Source organism: Otolemur garnettii, unplaced genomic scaffold (genome assembly GCF_000181295.1).
Source record: "Otolemur garnettii isolate 467f Iridium unplaced genomic scaffold, OtoGar3 scaffold00101, whole genome shotgun sequence".
In the NCBI taxonomy this organism is placed as follows: domain Eukaryota; kingdom Metazoa; phylum Chordata; class Mammalia; order Primates; family Galagidae; genus Otolemur; species Otolemur garnettii.
The window spans coordinates 59188-78476 of record NW_003852496.1 but is presented as its reverse complement, the minus strand read 5'-3'; the positions used below and the strand labels follow the sequence as shown (position 1 = coordinate 78476).

The 19289-nt window shown below is 42.9% G+C and overlaps 1 protein-coding gene across 1 annotated transcript in view; it reads left to right on the top strand.

Annotated features, from left to right (window-relative positions):
• The window catches only part of SLC41A3 (solute carrier family 41 member 3), a 98260-nt gene that overhangs the window by 23835 nt on the left and 55136 nt on the right, over positions 1 to 19289 (top strand). The window contains exon 2 of the mRNA XM_003796175.3: positions 8217 to 8521. Coding sequence (XP_003796223.2) covers positions 8231 to 8521 — 291 coding nt within the window. The 5' untranslated portion in view covers positions 8217 to 8230. The remainder of the gene's footprint in view (positions 1 to 8216; positions 8522 to 19289) is intronic.

Below are 19289 nucleotides of genomic sequence, written 5' to 3'. Positions count from 1 at the left end.
TTCAGTTTAACTCCGTTCAATATGATATTGGCTGTGGGTTTGCTGTAGATGGCCTCTATCAGTTTAAGAAATGTCCCTTCTATACCTATTTTCTTAAGTGTTCTGATCATGAAAGGATGCTGGATATTATCAAAAGCTTTTTCTGCATCAATTGAGAGAATCATATGGTCTTTATTTTTTATTTTGTTTATGTGATGTATTACATTTATAGATTTATGTATATTGAACCAGCCTTGGAACCCTGGGATAAAACCCACTTGGTCATGTTGTACAATTCGTTTGATGTGTTGCTGGATTACTTTTGCTAGGATCTTACTGAATATTTTTCCATCAATATTCATTCAAGATATTGGTCTATAATTTTCTTTTATTACTGGGTCTTTTCCTGGTTTGGGGATGAGGGTGATACTTGCTTCATAGAATGTGTTGGGAAGTATTCCTTCTTTTTCTATGTTTTGGAAAAGGTTAAGTAATATGGGTACTAGTTTGGTAGAATTTAAAGGTTTGGTAGAATTCTGATGTGAATCCATATGGTCCTGAACTTTTCTTTGTGTGGAGATTTAGCATAGTTGATGATATTTCAGAACTTGATATAGGCCTGTTCAACATTTCCACTTCTTCCAGGCTAAATCTAGGAAGGGGGCATTTTTCCAAGTATTAGTCTATTTCCTTCAGATTGTCTTATTTCTGAGAATAGAGTATTTTATAATATTCATTGAAGATTTTTTGAATTTCTGAGAAGTCTGTTGTTATTTGGCCTTTATCATTTCTGATTGATGAAATTAGGGATTTTACTCTTTTATTTCTGGTTAGGTTAGCCAAAGGACTGTCTTTTTTTATTGACCTTTTCAAAAAACCAAGTTTTTGATTTATTGATCTGTTGTATAATTCTTCTGTTTTTAATTTCATTTAATTCTGCTCCAATTTTAGTTATTTATTTTGTTCTGCTGGGTGTGGGGTTGGAATATTCTTCCTTTTCCAGTTACTTGAGATGTCCCATTAAGTTGTTAACTTCTTCTCTTTCTGTTCTTTTGAGGAAGGCTTGCAACAGTATAAATTTTCCTCTTCAGATTGCCTTTGTGGTGTCCCAGAGGTTCTGGTAATTCATGTCTTCATTATCATTTTGTTACAAAAATTTGGTAATTTCCTTCTTAATCTCATCTATGACCTAGCTATCATTCAGCATTAGGTTATTTAGTTTCCATGTTTTTGTATGAGTATGTAGTTTCTGTTGTTACTGAGTTCAACTTTTATTCCATGATGGTCCAAGAAGATACAAGAAAAAATTTCTCTTCTTTTAAATTTGCTGAGGTTAGACTTGTGACCTAAGATGTGATCAGTTTTGGAGGATGTTCCATGGGCTGATGAAAATAATCTGTATTCAGTTCCATGAGCTGATGAGAATAATCTGTATTCAGTTTTGTTAGGATAAAATGTTCTGTAGATGTCTGTTAAATCTAATTGTTGAATGGTTACGTTTAAGTCTAGAATTTCTTTGCTTAGTTTCTTATTGGAGGATCTATCTAACACTGCCAATGGGGTGTTAAAAATCTATGACTATTATGGTGCTGGAGGTTATCAAGTTGCTCATGTCTGTTAGGGTCTCTGTTATAAATTGAGGAGCATTCTGGTTGGGCACATGAATGTTAATAATTGATATCTCATCCTGTTGAGTGTTTTCCTTTACAAAAATGAAGTGACCATCCTTATCTTTCCTTACTTTTGTTGGTTTAAAATCTATTGTATCTGCAAATAAAATTGCAACACCTGCTTTTTTCTGATTTCCATTTGCCTGAATTATAGATGTCCATTCCTTCACCTTGAGTTGATATATATCTTTTGAGGTCAGATGAAATTTTTTTTTTAAATTCTTTTAATGAGATTCTCATATATAGCAGATATCTGGCCTGAGTTTTTGTGTCCAGTCAGCCAACCTGTGCCTCTTTTGAGGGCAATTTAAGCCATTCACATTAATTGAGAGTATTGATAAGCCTGGTAGTATTTTGGGTGTCAAGTTTTTTGAAAGTCCAGGGGACATTTTTAAACCTTTCACCACTGTGGAAGTTGGAATTTGATCAAAAGTTTTTGAGTGAGTTGACTTTGGTGATACGTATAGCATTGTGCTAGTCATTGTGGAGGATGGGTCTGAGAATATCCTGGAGGGCTGGTTTAGTTATGGCAAATTTCTTGAACATGTGAATGTCATTAAAGTATTTAATTTCTCCATCATAAATGAAACTCAGTTTAGCTGGATACAGGATTCTTGGTTGAAAGTTGTTTTGTTTCAGGAGGTTGAAAGTTGATGACCATCCTTTTCCAGCTTGAAAAGTTTAGCAGAGAGATCTGCCATCATCCTAATATTCTTCCCCTTGTAGGTTATAGTTTTCTTATGTCTGGCTGCTTGGAGAATTTTCTCCTTCATATTGACTTTGGTGAAGTTAATTGTAATGTGTTTGGGAGATGCTTTATATGGATTGAGTCATGCTGGGATTTTGAATCTGTCTCCTGTCTGAATTTTAGTATCTCTTGCTATGTTGAGAAGTTCTCCTTGATTATCTCTTGGAGTAAAGCTTCTATGCCTCTTGGAATATCTTCTCTTTCAGGGATTCCTATAAGGCGAATATTTGCTTTTTTGGAGTAGTCCCACAGCTCTCTAAGAGAATGGTCCGATTTGCTCTCCGCTTTTCTTCCTCTTTGAGCATTTGGGAGTGTTCAAAAGCTTTGTCTTCAATGTCACATATTCTTTCTTCTGCCTGTTACTGAGGGATTCTACTGTATTTCTCATCTCTTAGAGGGCTGCAGATTCTTTTCTCAATATGTCAAAATCTTTGGTGATTTTGTCTTTGAATTCATTGAATTCTTTTTTTTTTTTTTTTTGCAGTTTTTGGCCGGGACTGGTTTTGAACCCACCACTTCTGGCATATGGGGCCAGTGCCCTACTCCTTTGAGCCACACGCACTGCCTGAATTCATTGAATTCTTGAGACAACTTTTGAATTATTCCTAGAATTTCTAATTCCAACTTTACTTCCATTCTGTTTATCCATCTGCTGTCTAAATTCTGAATTCGATTTCTGACATCTCAGCCATTTGTTTGTGAATGGGATCATCTGATGTGTCTGCTTTGTCATTCCTTGGGGGAGTTGATCTACTCTGATTATTCATGTTGCCAGAGTTTTTTCTGCTGATTCTGCCCCATGATTATTTTTCACTGTTTGGCTAGATGGGCAGGTAAGTTGAAATTGGACTGAGGGCTCCTGGAGTTGTGGTTAACCAGCCCTTTGCCAAGGATCTGGGACTGGTGACTGTACCTTTTTCCCCCACAGCTTTGCAAAGGACCTGTACAGTATTACAGTTTGAGACTCTGGGGACCTGCTTGGTGTAGTGGAATTAGGTGGCTCTGTCTTGTATTCAGCTGGTCTTTGTTTGATCCTAGTGGATCAGTGACTCTGGGTCACTGTCCCAGCTGTGGAGAAATACAAGCAACTAAGACACCCTGTCCTCCCACAGGCAACAACTGGAAGAGGAAAATCAACACTTCCCACTACTACACAACCAGCGTACCACCTTGGAGGGTCCTCGGGTGATTGGTCCAGGTCAGGAGTTCCAAACCAATTGTCCCAGTCAGTACCAACTCTCAAGTGGGAGAGTTCGAAAGGTCTCTAGCAACTAGATAGCAGAGGCTACTGACTGCTCAAGTGTGACTCTCTCTGGTGCTCTGTGGAGTGAGAAAGGCCCACCCAATAGCAGAGTTGGACCGGGGGCTAGTGTCTCTTTCCCCACCTTGCACCTCTTTCACACCCTGTCACTGGTAACCTCACAGGGTTGTGGTCCTGTTCCCTCCAATAAGCAGATGTGCCAGGGCTTTGCACCTGCCAGAGTCAAAGGAAAGTCATTGCCCACTCAGCTGGGCCACCACCATTTGGCTGGGGGAGCTGAAGCCTGCCTGCCTCAGGTACTCAGTGGTGACTGGAGAATGTTCCACCTAAGCTTTTCTGCTGATTCTGCCCCATGATTATTTTTCACTGTTTTGCTAGATGGGCAGCATGTTTTTCTCCCTCAGCCACTGCGCCTTTGCCTCATCACTCTGTAGTACTGGTATCCCTATAGGGCAAGGTCTGGCTTCCTCTGGCAGTCCTCAGATTTGGGGAAGTGTCTCCCCAAAATTAGACCCCAGCGTGATCACTCTACTATTGCTGAATCTTCTTGGGAGGTTTCCCTATGCGGTTCCCAGGGGCCGCTGGGACAGAGGCTTGAGCAGTGGCTCCAGGAGCATGTGGCATGGTGGCTCTGGGAGCTCGGGGCATGGCAACTCTGGCAGGGTGGGTGTGAGGGGGGCTTTGGCAGAGTGGAGCACGTGGATTGCAAGCTTCTTCCCACAGCTGCTTTGCACTTTCCTAGAGCCAACCCCAACAGCCTCCACCTCTTTGTCTGTCTGCAGTACTGCTAGGAAGTAGTTACAGTGCAGCTTTACAGTGCAATTACAGTGTTACAGTGCAGCTTTTCTACCATGGCCCCTACAGTGCCCAGTCTTGGCAATGAACTGCAGACATTCCAGTCTCTGCAGGGCTTAGACTTCTGGACCATCAGGCGAGGGGGCAAGAGTGTAATGGAAGTTCAAAATGGCAAGGAAAATATTAGTTCAACTTTCATGCCTGGCAAGAAAGTGCTCAGGGTCACAGCAGGGTGCGTCTGGAGAAGTAGTCCTCACTTCTAGCTACTCTCTCCTATGGGGTGAGACAAGAGGTCTTCAGTTGACTATTTGCCTATAGAAAACCCACAGTGAGCAAAAACAAAACTACCTCTCTTGGGGGAAGGGACAGACACTCTTTTTATTTGGGATGAGTTTTGTACCTGAAATTTGCTTTCTTGGAGTCGCAGTTTGCCTCAACAGAGGTGACCTGCAGTTATCACTCTTCTCTCTCAGCTCGGCTCCCAGTCTTCAGCTTTATTGGGTACTTTCTGGTCATTATTTTTTCCTCTGGAGAAGAACTTCTGTTGAAAGCTGGCTCTAGTTGGCCATCTTGCCCCTCCCCATATACGCAGTTTTGTTAGGAAGAAATGTTCTGTATGTGTCTGTTAAGTGCATTTGTTCTAGGGTCTTGTTTAAGTTCATTGCTTCTTTGTTTAGTTTCTGCTTGGAGAATCTGTCCAGTTCTGTCAAAGGAGTGTTGAAATCACCAGCTATTATGGAGTTGGAGGATATATTGTTGAGGATTTCACTTCTTTTAAATTTATTAAGACTTATTTCTTTTGCCTGTCATAGGTTAGTCTTGCAAAATGTTCCACATACACTTGATAAGAATGTGTATTCTGCTATTCTTGGAGTGTTGTATAGGTGGATGTCAATTTGATCAAATCAGTTTATAGTATTGTTCAAGTCTTCTTTTGTTAATGTTCTAATTGTCCTATCAATTATTAAAGTAAGATATTAAAGTCTCTAACTGTTGTCATTCAATTGTCTTTTTCTTCAGTTCTGTCAGGTTTTACTTAATGTATTTTGGGGTTCTTTTGTTAGGTATGTGCATTTTTGTAATTGTTTCATCATTATCATTACCAAATATCCTTCATTGTCTGTAATAAAAATTCTTGTCTTAATATCTGTTTTGTCTGACAGCAGTAGTAAAGGAACTCCAGCTATCTTTTGTTACTATTTGCATTGTATGTCTCTTTAAATCCTTTTACGTCCAAGCTATCCATTTATATTTAATGTGATTATTGATAAGATAGGATTTTTTTTTCACGTCACAAATATATCTAATAGGTGCCCAGCACCTATGATAAGATAGGATTTATGTCTGCCGTTTTACAGTTGTTTTCTGTTTTATGTCTTTTTCCCCTCTGCTTCTCTATTTTTTAATTAATTTCTTAGCACCCTAGTTTATAATCATCTAGTTTGGATTAATAACAGCTGAATTTCAACTTGATTTATGTAGTTGTCTTCAAATCAGATAAGAGGAAAAGAATTACTAACAAAAAATATGCTTATACCTAAAACAATTTGTCTATATAGTTGCTTTCACTGGTTCCTTGTATTTCATGTGGCTCTGAGTTATTGTCTGGGACTCTTTCATCAGCCTGGCAGACGACTTTCAGTATTTCCTGTGGGGTAGGTGTGCTAGTGACACACTTTTTCCGTGTCCTTTTATCTGGAAATCTCTTAATTTCTCTTTTATTTTTGAATGATAGTTTTACTAATTATAGAATTTTTGGTCGACTCTTGTGTCCTTTTAGCACTTTGAATGTTGTCCCTTTGCCTTCTGGCTTCTATCGTTTCTGATGAGAAATGAGCTATTGATCCTATAGAGCTTCCCTCATATGTGAGGTGTTGCTGCTCTCTTCCTGCTTTCAAGATTCTTGTGCCTTGGTGTGATCTTTTGAGTTTATCCTACTTGGAATTTGTCAAGTTTCTTGGATGTGTAAGTTAATGCTTTTCGTCAAATCAGGAAAGTTTTTGTTCATTGTTTCTTCAAATACGTCCCCCTTTTCTTTCTCTTCACTTCCTGGGAAATTGATTATGTGGATACGTTTGATAGTCCCACAGTTCTTCGAGGCCCTGTTCATTTTTCTTCATAATTTCTAATTTCTATTCTTCAGACTGAATAATCTCATTTGATTTATTATTAAGTTCAATGATTCTTTGTATTTTCCCTGCTTAGATCAGCTATTAGTTCCTCTAGGGAATTTACATTGTAGTTGTACTTTACCACTCCAGAATTTCTATTTTTTCTTTAAATAATTTGTATCTGCATTATGTATTTGATTAGACATAATTCCCATGGTTCTTTAGACATAGTTCCTTAAGTTCTTTGTATGGATTTAAATTTGCCAGTTCAACATTTCTGTCTAGTTAGTCCAATGTCTAGACTTCCTTGGGGAAAATTTCTATTGTCTTTTTCCTATGTATAGGCCATACTTTCTTAATCCTTTGCATATCTCTTTTTTGTTGTTGTTGAAGACTGGACATTTTAAATAATACAATGTGGCAACTCTGGAAATGAGATTCTTCTCCCCAGGGTTTGTTGTTGTTGCTGCTGCTGTTCATTGACTTTTCTGAATGAATTCTATAAGGGTACACAATTTATTGTACATGGCCATGGAAATCTCTGAATGAATTCTATAAGGGTACACAATTTATTGTACATGGCCATGGAAATCTCTGAATGAATTCTATAAGGGTACACAATTTATTGTACATGGCCATGGAAATCTCTTCTTAGTGGTCAGCTAATGATTGGTTATAGATTTTCCTTAAGCCCATTTCACTAACGAGTAGGTCTTGCAGTTGTTGACCAAGGGACTCTGTGTGTATGTTGGGGCGCACTGCATTTAGCCTTTAACTCCTGCTTGTGCACAGCCACTAGAGAAGCCAAATTTGGGTCCTTTCAGGTATTCCCTGAGTGTGTGCCCAGTCCTGGGCATGAGCACTGCCCTCTCCATGAGTGGTCTTCTGGATTCCCAGGAGCATATGGGAACTTTTCAAAAGTCCTGTAGTTATCGCATTCCCTAGCTTTTCCTTTTAAGACTTTTCTTTAGTCTCTTATTTGCCCCTTTGTTACTCACCATGCCTATAATTGTTTTTGACTAACTTCCCCCAGGGCCAAGGATTTTTGAACTAAGTGAACTACAAGTGGGGTGAAATGCAGTGTCCTATAAGAAGGTCTTCCTGGGAAACCTAGAAGTGCCAAATAATAATTCTCCGGGAATGGGGATTTGAAAGAGCTCCAGCCCCATTCTGCACCCTCCAGGCTGGTTGCTGTCACCACAGTTGTGGGCTGTTCATTTTCAAGCAGAACTGGAGAGTAGGCAGTGGGACTGAGGAAAGTTCCAATGTTACCAGCATCATGGATGTTATAATGTCATCCTTCTTTGTGAGATTCCTTAGTTTTTCTTGAATGGATACTTCCCAGCCTTTGATTAATTTCTAGAGTTCTGAAAAGTTGATTATGACAGTTTTTGCTGGTTATCTTGTTGCTTTTATGGAGGAAAGAATTTTCAAAGTTTTGCCATCTTCAATTCATGTATGTTTACTGCTTTCTTCTGTATATATGTTTTTTCTTAGACTTGCACATACTAAACAACACACTGCTGTAAATTGTGGAGGCAGGAGCTGAGTGAAGTTTGTGGGCTGGATGGGAGTCTGAGGGGGCCTTAGGTGTCTGGCTTCATGGAGTCAGAAACTCAGCCTCACAGTCTTATTGCTTTGTGTTTTCCCAGGCTTGGGCTATTACATGCTCAGTTGTCTTAAGATGGATGGGACAGAGACCCGACAGCGGAGGCCAGATGACTGTGGCAGGCCGCAGGAGCTGGGACTGTCACTCCCCCTCAGCATAGCAAGACTCCTTGCAGCCCCAGAGGGTACACCTCTGACAGTCTTCAAGAGCCAAAGGGTGGCCCCCAAACCACTGGAGACTGATTACAGCAAGGAGACTGCCTTGTCCATGGGCCTCCAGGTGGCTGTGCCCTTTGTGTTTGCAGGCCTAGGGTTGTCCTGGGCTGGCATGCTTTTGAACTATTTCCAGGTAAGAGGGAACTAAATGGGGACTTGGTAAAGGGACATTGTCTAATATTGCCTGAAGAATAGGCAGCTGCCTATCAGGTCCAACGTAATGGACGTGGTGCATGCCTTCTCAGATACTGTTTTTTCTGTATATTGAGTAGTAGTCTTCAGTTACTAGTGGCGGAGACTGAGTTTAACCCAAGTTAAGCTTCAAAAGATTTATTTTTCTAAAAGATATTTTATTAGCTCATATAATTGAAATATGTGAGGATGAGTTGGATTTCAGACACAGTGTGATATCATTGTACAGATATACCAAAATTTATTTAATCATATCCCTTTTGATGTACTTTAAAGTTTGACACTAGCATCAGTCAGCGTGGGCTGTCATAACAAAGTAACATAGACGGGGGGGGGGGCGGCCAGAGCTGGACCCACAGAAACTTATTTTCTCAGATTCTGGAGGAAGTTCCAGATCAGTTGTCAGCAGGGTTGGTTCCTTCTGAGGCCTCTCTCATGTCCTCTCCTGGTTTTCCTTCTCTCTCTGTGTGTCTGCATCCTATCTCCTTTTAATAAGGCCATTAGTCGCATTGGATTAGGGTCACCCTAATGAACTCAATTTAATTACTTGTTAAAAACCTGTCTCCAAAAACAGTCAGATTCTGTGCTGGGTGTTAGGACTTTTCTTTCTTTTTTTTTTTTGAGACAGAGTGTCACTTTGTAGCCCTTGGTAGAGTGCCATGGCCTTACAGTTCATAGCAACCCCAAACTCTTGGGCTCAAGCAATTCTCTTACCTCAGCTCCTAAGTAGCTGGGACTACAGGCTCCTGCCACAACACCCAGCTATTTTTAGAGATGAGGTCAGGCTCTGGCCTGGCTGGTCTTGAACCTGTGAGCTCAGGCAATCTACCCACTTCAGCCTCCCAAGAGCTAGGATTACAGGTGTGCACCACTGAGCCCGGCACTGGGTGTTAGGACTTAAGGATGAGAATTTGGAGGGGAACATAATTCTGCCCATAACAACAACAATATTAGTAACAAATGCTGTAACAAGTAATCTTGACATACATCATTTATACATGTCTGAGTAAATCAATAGGAGAGATTGTTGCAAATGGAATTGCTTGGCCAAAGAGTATGGCACTCATGACTTTGACAGACATTACCAAGTCACTACCTGGCAATATGACTGTGACATTTGCTCCAGAACAGCTGGGGCATGCTTGTTCCTGACATTCATCTACATGGTTTATTTTCAACCTTTCTGACCTTTAACAAGCTGCTGGATGGAAGACTATACCTTGTACTGATTTCTATCACTGCTAAAAGAAGCTGCAGTAATGTGTGTTTACTGTCTTGTGGTTGCTCTGGGCCAGGAATCCAGCCAGAATTTGCTGAGTTTTCTGCTTCAAGGTCCTTCTGAGGCTGCAGTTGCTGCCCACGCTCACTCACATGGTCACACTTTGTTGGATGTGGGTCTCAGTTCTCACTCGTGTTCCCAGGGGCTGCCCTCAGTGCTCCTCATGTAAATGTCCCTAGCACAGCAGCCGTTTCTGAGAAGAAAATAGCCTCCCTGCAAGACGGAAATCATGGTCTCTTGTAACTACTCACTGCAATGGAGTCCCGTCGATCACTTCTGTTATAGCAGATGCTGGGTTTGCCCACTCTCCCCAGGAAGTGGCAGCACAGGCATATCACGCAGAGGTAGGACCAGTGGTGGCCATCCCAAAGGTTGCTGCTGCTACCTGCTGCAGTGTCCCTTGCATTTTTTTTGTTTTTTGGCCAGGGCTGGGTTTGAACCAGACACTTCCGGCATATGGGGCCGGTGCCCTACTCCTTTGAGCCACAGGCACCACTCAGCCCCTCGCATTTTTTACTGTGAGTGAGGTTGAGAGTGTTAGGGAAATTGATTCTTGTGCTATGGACTGTAAACATATTTCTCAGTTTTCCCATTCATCTTTTGACTTTGCTTTTGGTGGTTTCTTATTGTGAATTCACTTTTTTGGTAGATTTACCTTTCTTCTCTAAGATAAATCTAATATTTATCTTTTCTAAAACTCTTAACCTGTGTCCTTAGAAACAGGTGCTGTCTGTCCTGTAAGTCCCCACTCCCAAGTGGCTGCACAGGGCAGCATGCGTCGGGGCAGGGATGTGTTCACAGAAGGAAGGGGAGACTTTGCTCTGCCACAAGCCTGCTCACTCTGCATGGCGTATGTCAGAAGTGCTAGGTGGCTGTCCACAGACAACGTGCTGTTCTGCAGAGGGGCTTGTTGAGTCAGGTAATGTTCATTTAGTTAGTGCAAACATTCACTAAAATGGAAACTCTTCATTAGAAGTCCATTCAGCTCCTTTTAACATCAGAAGATCTGGTCACACTTGGTCCATGTGTCAGTTTTCTTTTGCTCTATTACAAATTATCACACATTTAGCAGCTTAAAATAGTGCCCATTGCTTAACTCAACAGTTCTGTCTGTTGTAAGTGCAGGCCTGCTGCAGCGAGGGTCTGTGCTCAAGGTTCTTGAAGACTAAGGTCCAGGTGCTGGCCAGGTGAGTTCTCTTTCTGAGCTGCTAGGGGAAAACCCAGTCTCAAGTTCATTCTTGTCAGAACTTACCTCCTGTGGTTATAGTCTTCATTTCAGTAGTACTGCTGGCTCCTAGCCAGGGGCATGGCATCTTGAGGGCAGGCCTGTTTATTGCCTCCTGGCCCTTCTATCTCCAAAGTAGAGCAGTGTGGAATCTCTTCACTCCTTCACCTCTGACTTCAGGCAGTTCCTGCTCCTAATAAGAGCTTGCTGGATTAGGCTAGGCTCACCCAAGTTAATACCCTTTCTGAAAGTTGGACAGAATTACCCACTGGAATGCATGGAGCAGGCAGAAATGTGAAGACTCTCCAGAAAATGAGAAGGGGTAGCCTCCTCCTGGTTCAGACTCTCACTGGAACAATAGATCTTCCCAGCCATGGAAGCCAGGCAGTAGTGGCCTGGGCAGGTGGGAGTGGGGGTGGAGGTGGGTGGAGAGCCTGGGTCTCTGGCCTGCTCTGACACTGACCTTGGGGAAACCCTGTGAGGGCCTGCCTCTCCTTATTTGCACAAATGGAGTGCTGTGCCGCCCATGTTGCTCTTGTAGCTAGGGATATTTTGAGAGCTCCGTGTTTGACTGAATGTAAATGGGCTGTGAGAAATATGAACTGCTACTCCAGAGACACTGCTGATCCTTCACTGCTTCCTTCTCTCTTAGGCTGTTGCGTGTGTGCATGTGTTTCACCTGCTCTGTGCTCACATCCTGCCTTGGGTTTTGTACCCCCATCTTAGATCATAATTACACTTTTGGTTTTGTTGTTATCTATTAAACTAGAAAACTCCAAACACATCTGTCTGGCTTACAGGTTTACCCTGGCATTTGTACCAGCGTCCTACCTGTGAGGTAAAGTCATGAATCACCCCCAAAGGTCCTGGTAGTGTATAGAGGCTAGCCCCACACAACTGGTGGATATCCCCAATGCTTGATGGTGACAAGAGAATGAAAGAAATAAAGACAAGAGACAAAATAGGATTTAAAAAGAGTGGACCCAGGGGACCATCACCACCTAATGCAAGGAATAGCAAAGGCCCTTTATCCAGGTTAACTCCGTATTTATTACCTACATTATTTTCAAATGAGCAAATCAGTAGTCATGAAAGAAGTCAAAAACAGCACATCATCATTCTCAAAGTACTTTCAGCTAAACCACTGTTTTACTCACTTTTATAACTACTCCACCCTAAGCTATTTATAAACTAAGAAACTGGGATGCAGTTCATACATCATGGAACAAGAACTTAGGAGCAGGATTCTAGAGCAGACAGCTAGATTGATCATGCACACAGTTTTCACAGAAGGCAATTAAGTCTCTAGATCCCTGCTGGCAGACAGGCTAACGCTGTACCTATATTGGGAGTGGGGGAGAAAGAAGTTCTTTTCTTAACCTGAAGAGATTGTTTCTCTTTTATGAGAACCTGAAGCTCCCGGCACGTTTTGCACTGGCTTGGTGCCACAGGCTTTCTGGGGTGGGGGGAAGAGTGAGTCAGGCCTCAGTAAGACATTTCTTGTCTTTTCTTCCAAGGCCTGTGCTGCTGTTGTTCACCAGACTTGGGGCTCCCCGTGCTCATTGTGGTCTCTCTGTGTACATAATATCTTTGTTACCCATGTCTTCTATTTTTCCTTTATCCTATTGCTCATAATCCGCATCCCCTACCTGATTCTTATCAACAAAAACGTTTCATAAAAATCCAATTTATATAAGTACTTCCAAAGTGTGCCTCTTCTGCCTCAAATCCCTCAGCCTTGCTTTCCCACATTTCCACCCACACAGTGAGTTGCAGCTCTATTCCCAGCAGGAACATGCTCTGGGGAGGGAGGGTGACACACCTGCAGCCTGTGCTTCTGTTGGGCATCAGTGGGACATGCCTGTGGAGAGACTCAGAATAAGTGTGCCAGGAATTGTGGGGAGAGAGTCACTAGGCTCTGGCTGGGAAGCTGGAAGACTCAAGATGAGCACCCCCTCCTTACTCCCAGGCCTGATGAGAGTTGGTGCTTCATTTGACAATTCCGTGGTCTGCAGAAAAACACAGTCCTGGCTCATGTAGGCAGCAGAGAATTTTCTTTGACTGCATACTAGAAGGAGAGCAGCTTGAATGAATGTGTCTTCCCAGACTGCAAAGGGCCCAGAATGCCTGTCTCTCGGGTCAGTGAGCTGACAGCTACTGAGGATATTGGGGTAAGTGAATTCCTTATGTATGAGTTGTGCTTGTGAAGTGTGTATGAGCTTTTGCAGGAGATACTTTAGAGCTCATCAGGGTCATGGTAAGAGTGGTGTTTGTGGACTGGAGCAGGGTAATAGCTGTGGGACAGACTTGGGGACAGGCAGGTTGGATGGGGGTCAAAGTGGCCAGGGCCAGAGGAAGGCTTAGTTTCTGGCAGAACCATTTGGGAACATGCAGCTGTGGAGAGGTGAGAGTGGAGGAAACAGCTGGGATTTGCCTGAGTTAGGGGTGCTTAACCCCCTTAGGAGAGTGTTAGAGATGTTGTCTGAAGGCTTGGGAAGAGGCTGGGCAGAGAAAGAGGTTTGGGAGTGGTTGGTATAACTGAGATAAGAAAAATCAAGTGTGCGGAGGAGGCTTCCCCAGTGTCCAAGTTATGTACTGCTGTATGACAACAACAGTACTTAGTGGCTTGTCTAAAGCCAGTGGTTCAGTTTGATTCCAAATCTACAAGTTGGGCAGGGATCGATGAAGATGGTCATGTCTCCTTAGCAGCTGGGATGCCTCACTCACATGACCGGCATGCTGCTGCTTGCTGTCACTGGAGTTCTCAGCTGGGCCATTGGCCAGAACACTGACAGGGGTCTCTCTGTGTGACTGCTTGGTCTTCCTCCCAACATGGTGGGTAGTTTTCAAGCACGAAAACCCATGAGATAGGATGGGGTAGCTGTCAGAGTCTCAAGATCCGGGCCCAGAAACTGACTGGTATAGTTTCTTCCCTCCTATGTTTTCCTGGTCAGGTCATCAGTCACAAAGTGGAGGGGAGGGACAGAATTCTCATCTCTCAGTGGGGAGCCAAAGGAGGTCAGGACCCGTGGGCAGGAGCCACAGTCTTGGAGAGGCTGTTAGGTTCCAGACTGGTGCAAGCTATGGACAGTAGGCTGAGGTTTGGACGTGAGAGTAGGTAGACTGGTAGGAGAGAACCAGGAAAGGCACTGAGAGGGTGATGCTTTAGGGGTGGGAATGCAAGTGAGCCCCAGACCAGGAAGGTACTCCTCCGGCCCAGAAGTGTGAATCTGACCCTCAGCTTTGGGCCTTAACTGACTGTGGCCCCCATCTGTGCTCTGGCCTGTCCTCCCCTCAGCCTGGATGTTCTGTTCTTGATGGCTGTGGAATGTGCCGGGGACATACCCTGCAGTAGAACCCCAGGAGCCACAGGGGCTTTCCAGCCACTCTCCTGGATCAGGGTGGTCAGCCGAGCTAGTCCAACCTTTCTGGTGGGAGCAGTTGAGGGTGCTTTGGAAGGACATTGATGAGTCTTCTTGGCATTTCTTCTCTGAGGTGGTCTCTTCCTGTGGCTCTGAGCCCCTAGACACTGGAGTCAAGTGACCAGTCTTAGGGACCTGCAAACTGCTGACCTTGAGGAGTAAGACTCCTTGGGGTCTGAAGAGCGGGCCAGAGCAGGGTCCCTTATGCTGAGGACTCTCCAGGCCCTTCTCTCTAGCTCGGACACATGGAGGTAACAGGCTTCTGCATGGGTGCTCACCAAAGCCATGGGTACAGGGAGAGGTGATAGACTTCTGCATGGACGCTCACCAAAGCCAGCCCTGTGTGATTGGGGTCTCTATTCAGCCTAAACCAGTGAGGGCTGGGCTGCTGTTGAGGTTGGAGTTGGGGGACAGTGAACCTCTGTGGCAGGCTGATAGATAAGGTCCCTGTGGGCACCCAGCCTGTCTGAGGATGGTCTGCCTTTTAGGGAGTGGACGGTAGGGGTTGACAGAGTCTTCAGGAGGCCTGGAGTCACTTGGCCCTTGTTTCTCATTTGTTTGTTCTGGCCCTCAGCTGAAGGGCTATCAGGAGCCCTCTGCAGGCACAGGCACCTAGCAACTGAGAAACCTCTGTCTGCGTGGACTTCTTTAAAAGAGTGTCATGGTGTGGGCAGGAGGACAACCTTGGACTGCTTGCTCCTGGGAATGTGGTTCCTGGCCTGACTATGGTGGTCATCCAGCTGAACCTGCAGTTTTGCTTTCAGGGCAAGAAGCTGTGAGGCTTCAGCTGTGAGCTCACCTGGTCCCCCCTACAGCATCCTCCCCAAGTCTATCTTGACTGTCTTGTGCCAGGTCATGGTGCCTTTCCTTCTGTCTGGCTATGGCATGATGATGGCTGGCCTGGTGATGAACACCATCTGTGTGAATGCTAGGTGTCTTGAGAGGTGGTGGGGGTGGGGTGGGGTGGAGGGAGATAGGGACCAGGGTCTTCTGGTGCCCCAGGCAGGACTGGCTGAGGACATATAGGCCCTTCAGAGGGAGATAGCCACTTGGAGCTTGGCCTCACTGCCCAGACCTCAGGGTCAGCGGGCTGGCAGAAGTGCAGAGATTTATAGGGTAATGAAGATTCTGATGACCCTTCTCAGAGGTTAGCCTCACCTGCTCAGGGAACTTAAAGTGATTCCTTCCAGAGAACACGAGCTCTACTTGGCAGGGTCTTCTGCTCACCAGTGAAGGGAATTCTCCAGATACTTGCTGCCTCAGTTTTCCTATCTATAAAACAGGGATAATGAAAGCCCCCACCTCATAGATGGCCAGATGATAGAATGTGTGTGTTGTGGTCCTTATAGGGTGACAGGGTCTGTCCTTCCAGAGTCCTGTATGGAAAAACAAGATCCAGGGCCTGCTGTAGAGTCTAGGCCAGCGAGGGTCATTTGCTGAGAGAGGGTTGCTCCTCACAGTCTGTTTATGCCCTGCGCCTTGGGTAGCATATTTAAATCATTGAGAGGTTTTGCGGTGCTTCTACTTGAAGACAGAGTCACTGTGCTATTTTAGAAAGACTAGAAATATACATGAATGGCAGATGGAGGGTGTCCATTGTCTCCTCAGCATTCTGGGCATCTGTCAGAACTGTTTTCTATGTACATATAAACATATGGGATGGTGCTGTATTATACTTTTTAATTCATGAATTTAAATGTAACTTTCCACTCCACAAGGACATAGTGCTCCCTAGTGTGCGCGCTGTCCTAATGCCATGCAGCATCCCCTGCGTGCCTGGTTTGAGGTAGAGAGGGATGGTCAGTACTCATGATGCCACCCTACCTCTAAGTGTGGGCTCGTGATGCCTCTCAGGTGGCTTCTGCTTGCATGTCTCAGAGCTAAGGATGCTTGGCCCCTCAGGGCTGGGGTCGTCCGTTGCATACTAGCCAGCTTGTCTTTAGAAAACCTGTACTTCTTTGGGTTTGCAACCTAAATACCCATCTCTTCCTCCTGATAGCTTCAGTGGGGGCCCTGTAAGAACTTGCCACCCTTCCCTGAGACCATGCTGCCAGTGCTGAAGAGAGACTCTGATGCCCCGAGCATTCCCTTTATGACCTCAGCCACTCTTTGTGGAACATGGCTTTGAGCCTGTTCATACTGTCATTTGTCCCTAACCCATCCACAGCCTCTTACAACTGAGACCCCAGGGTCTCAGACCTCCTAAAACAAAATAACTTTCAACCCAGGATCCTGTATCCAGCTAAACTGAGTTTCATTTATGATGGAGAAATTAAATACGTTAATGAAATTCACATGATGAAGAAATTTGCCATAACTAAACCAGCCCTCCAGGGTATTCTCAGACCTATCCTTCATAATGACCAGCACAATTCTCCACTACATAAGTAAACTCACACAGAAAATTTTGACCAAACTCCAACTTCTACAGTGGTGAAAGGATTAAAGATGTTCAGATGTTCACTGGACTTTCCAAAATTTTGATACCCAAAATTATACCAGGTTTATCAATACTCTCGATCAATGTGAATGGCTTAAATTGCCTTCTAAAGAGGCATAGGTTGGCTGACTGGATATAAAACCTCAGGCCAGATATCTGCTGCATACAAGAATCTCATCTTACCTTAAAGGATAAATATAGACTCAGGGTGAAGGGATGGTCATCTATATTCCAGGCAAATGGAAAGCAGAAAAAAGCAGGTGTTGCAATTTTATTCACAGATACAATAGGCTTTAAATCAACCAAAGCAAACAAGGACAAGGATGGTCACTTTATATTTGTTAAGGGTAATACTCAATATGATGAGATTTCAATTATTAATATTTATGCACCCAACCAGAATGCACCTCAATTTATAAGAGATGCTCTAATAGACATGAGCAACTTGATTTCTCCCAGCTGCATCATAGGTGGAGATTTTAACACTCCTTTGGCAGTGTTGGATAGATCCTCCAACAAGAAGCTTAGCAAAGAAATGTTAGACTTAAATTTAACCATTCAGCATTTGGATTTAACGGACATCTACAGAACATTTCATCCTAACAAAAGTGAACACATGTTTTTCTCATCAGCCCATGGAACATACTCTAAAATAGACCACATTTTAGGTCACAAGTCTAACCTCAGAAAATTTAAAAGAATAGAAATTATTCCTTGCATCTTCTCAGACCATCATGGAATAAAAGTTGAACTCAGCAACAACAGGAATCTGCAGACTCATATAAAAACAGGGAAACTAAATAACCTTATGCTGAATGATAGGTGGGTCAGACACGAGATCAAGAAGGAAATTACCAGATTTTTGAAACAAAACGATAATGAAGATACGAGTTACCAGAACCTCTGGGATACTACAAAGGCACTCCTAAGATGGAAATTTATAGCACTGCAAGCCTTCCCCAAGGAAACAGAAAAAGAGGAAATTCACAACTTAATGGGACATCTCAAGCAACTGGAAAAGGAAGAACAGTCCAATCCCAAACCCAGCAGAAGAAAAGAAATAACCAAAATTAGAGCAGAATTAAATGAAATTGAAAACAAAAGGATTATACAACAGATCAATAAATCAAAAAGTTGGTTTTTTGGAAAGGTCAATGAGATAGATAAACTTTTGGCCAACCTAACCAAGAAAAAAAGAGTAAAATCGCTAATCTCATCAATCAGAAATGGTAAAGACTAAATAACAACAGACAAATTCAAACAATCCTTAATGAATATTACAAGAAACTCTATTCTCAGAAGTATGATAATCTGAAGGAAATTGACCAATACTTGGAAGCATACTACTTTCCATGACTTAGCCAGAATCAAGTGGAAATGTTGAATAGGTCTATATCAAGTTCTGAAATAGCATCAACTGTACAAAATATCCCTAAAAAGAAAAGCCCGGGACCAGATGGCTTCACGTCAGAATTCTATCAAACCTTTAAAGAGGAACTAGTACCTATACTACTTAACCTCTTCTAAAATATAGAAAAAGATGGAATACTACGCAACACATTCTATGAAGCAAACATCACCTTGATCCCCAAACCAGGAAAAGACCCAACAAGGAAAGAAAATTACAGATCAGTATCACTAATGAATATTGATGTGAAAATATTTAACAAGATTCTAGCAAAGAGAATCTGGCAACACATCAAACAAATTATACACCATGACCAAGTGGGTTTTATCCCAGGATCTCAAGGTTGTTTCAACATACGTAAATCTATCAACATAATTCATCACATAAACAAATTAAAAAACAAAGACCATATGATTTTCTCAATTGATGTAGAAAAAGCTTTCAATAATCCAGCATCGCTTCATGATCAGAATACTTAAGAAAATTGGCATAGAAGGGACATTTCTCAAATTGATAGAGGCCATCTACAGCAAACCCACAGCCAATATTGTACTGAATGGAGTTAAATTGAAATCATTTCCACTCAGATCAGGAACCAGGCACGGATGTCCATTGTCCTCATTGCTCTTTAACATTGTAATGGAAGTTTTAGCCATTGCAATTAGGAAAGAAAAGGCATCAAGGGTATCCATATGCCTATAGGATCAGAAGAGATTAAACTTCACTCTTCGCAGGCGATATGATTGTATACCTGGAAAACACCAGGGATTCTACTACAAAACTCTTAGAAGTGATCAAGGAATACAGCAGTGTCTCAGGTTACAAATCGGTAGCCTTTATATATACCAACAACAGTCAAGCTGGAAAAATAGTCAAGAACTCTATTCTGTTTACAGTAGTGCCAAAGAAGATGAAATATTTGGGAGTTTACCTAA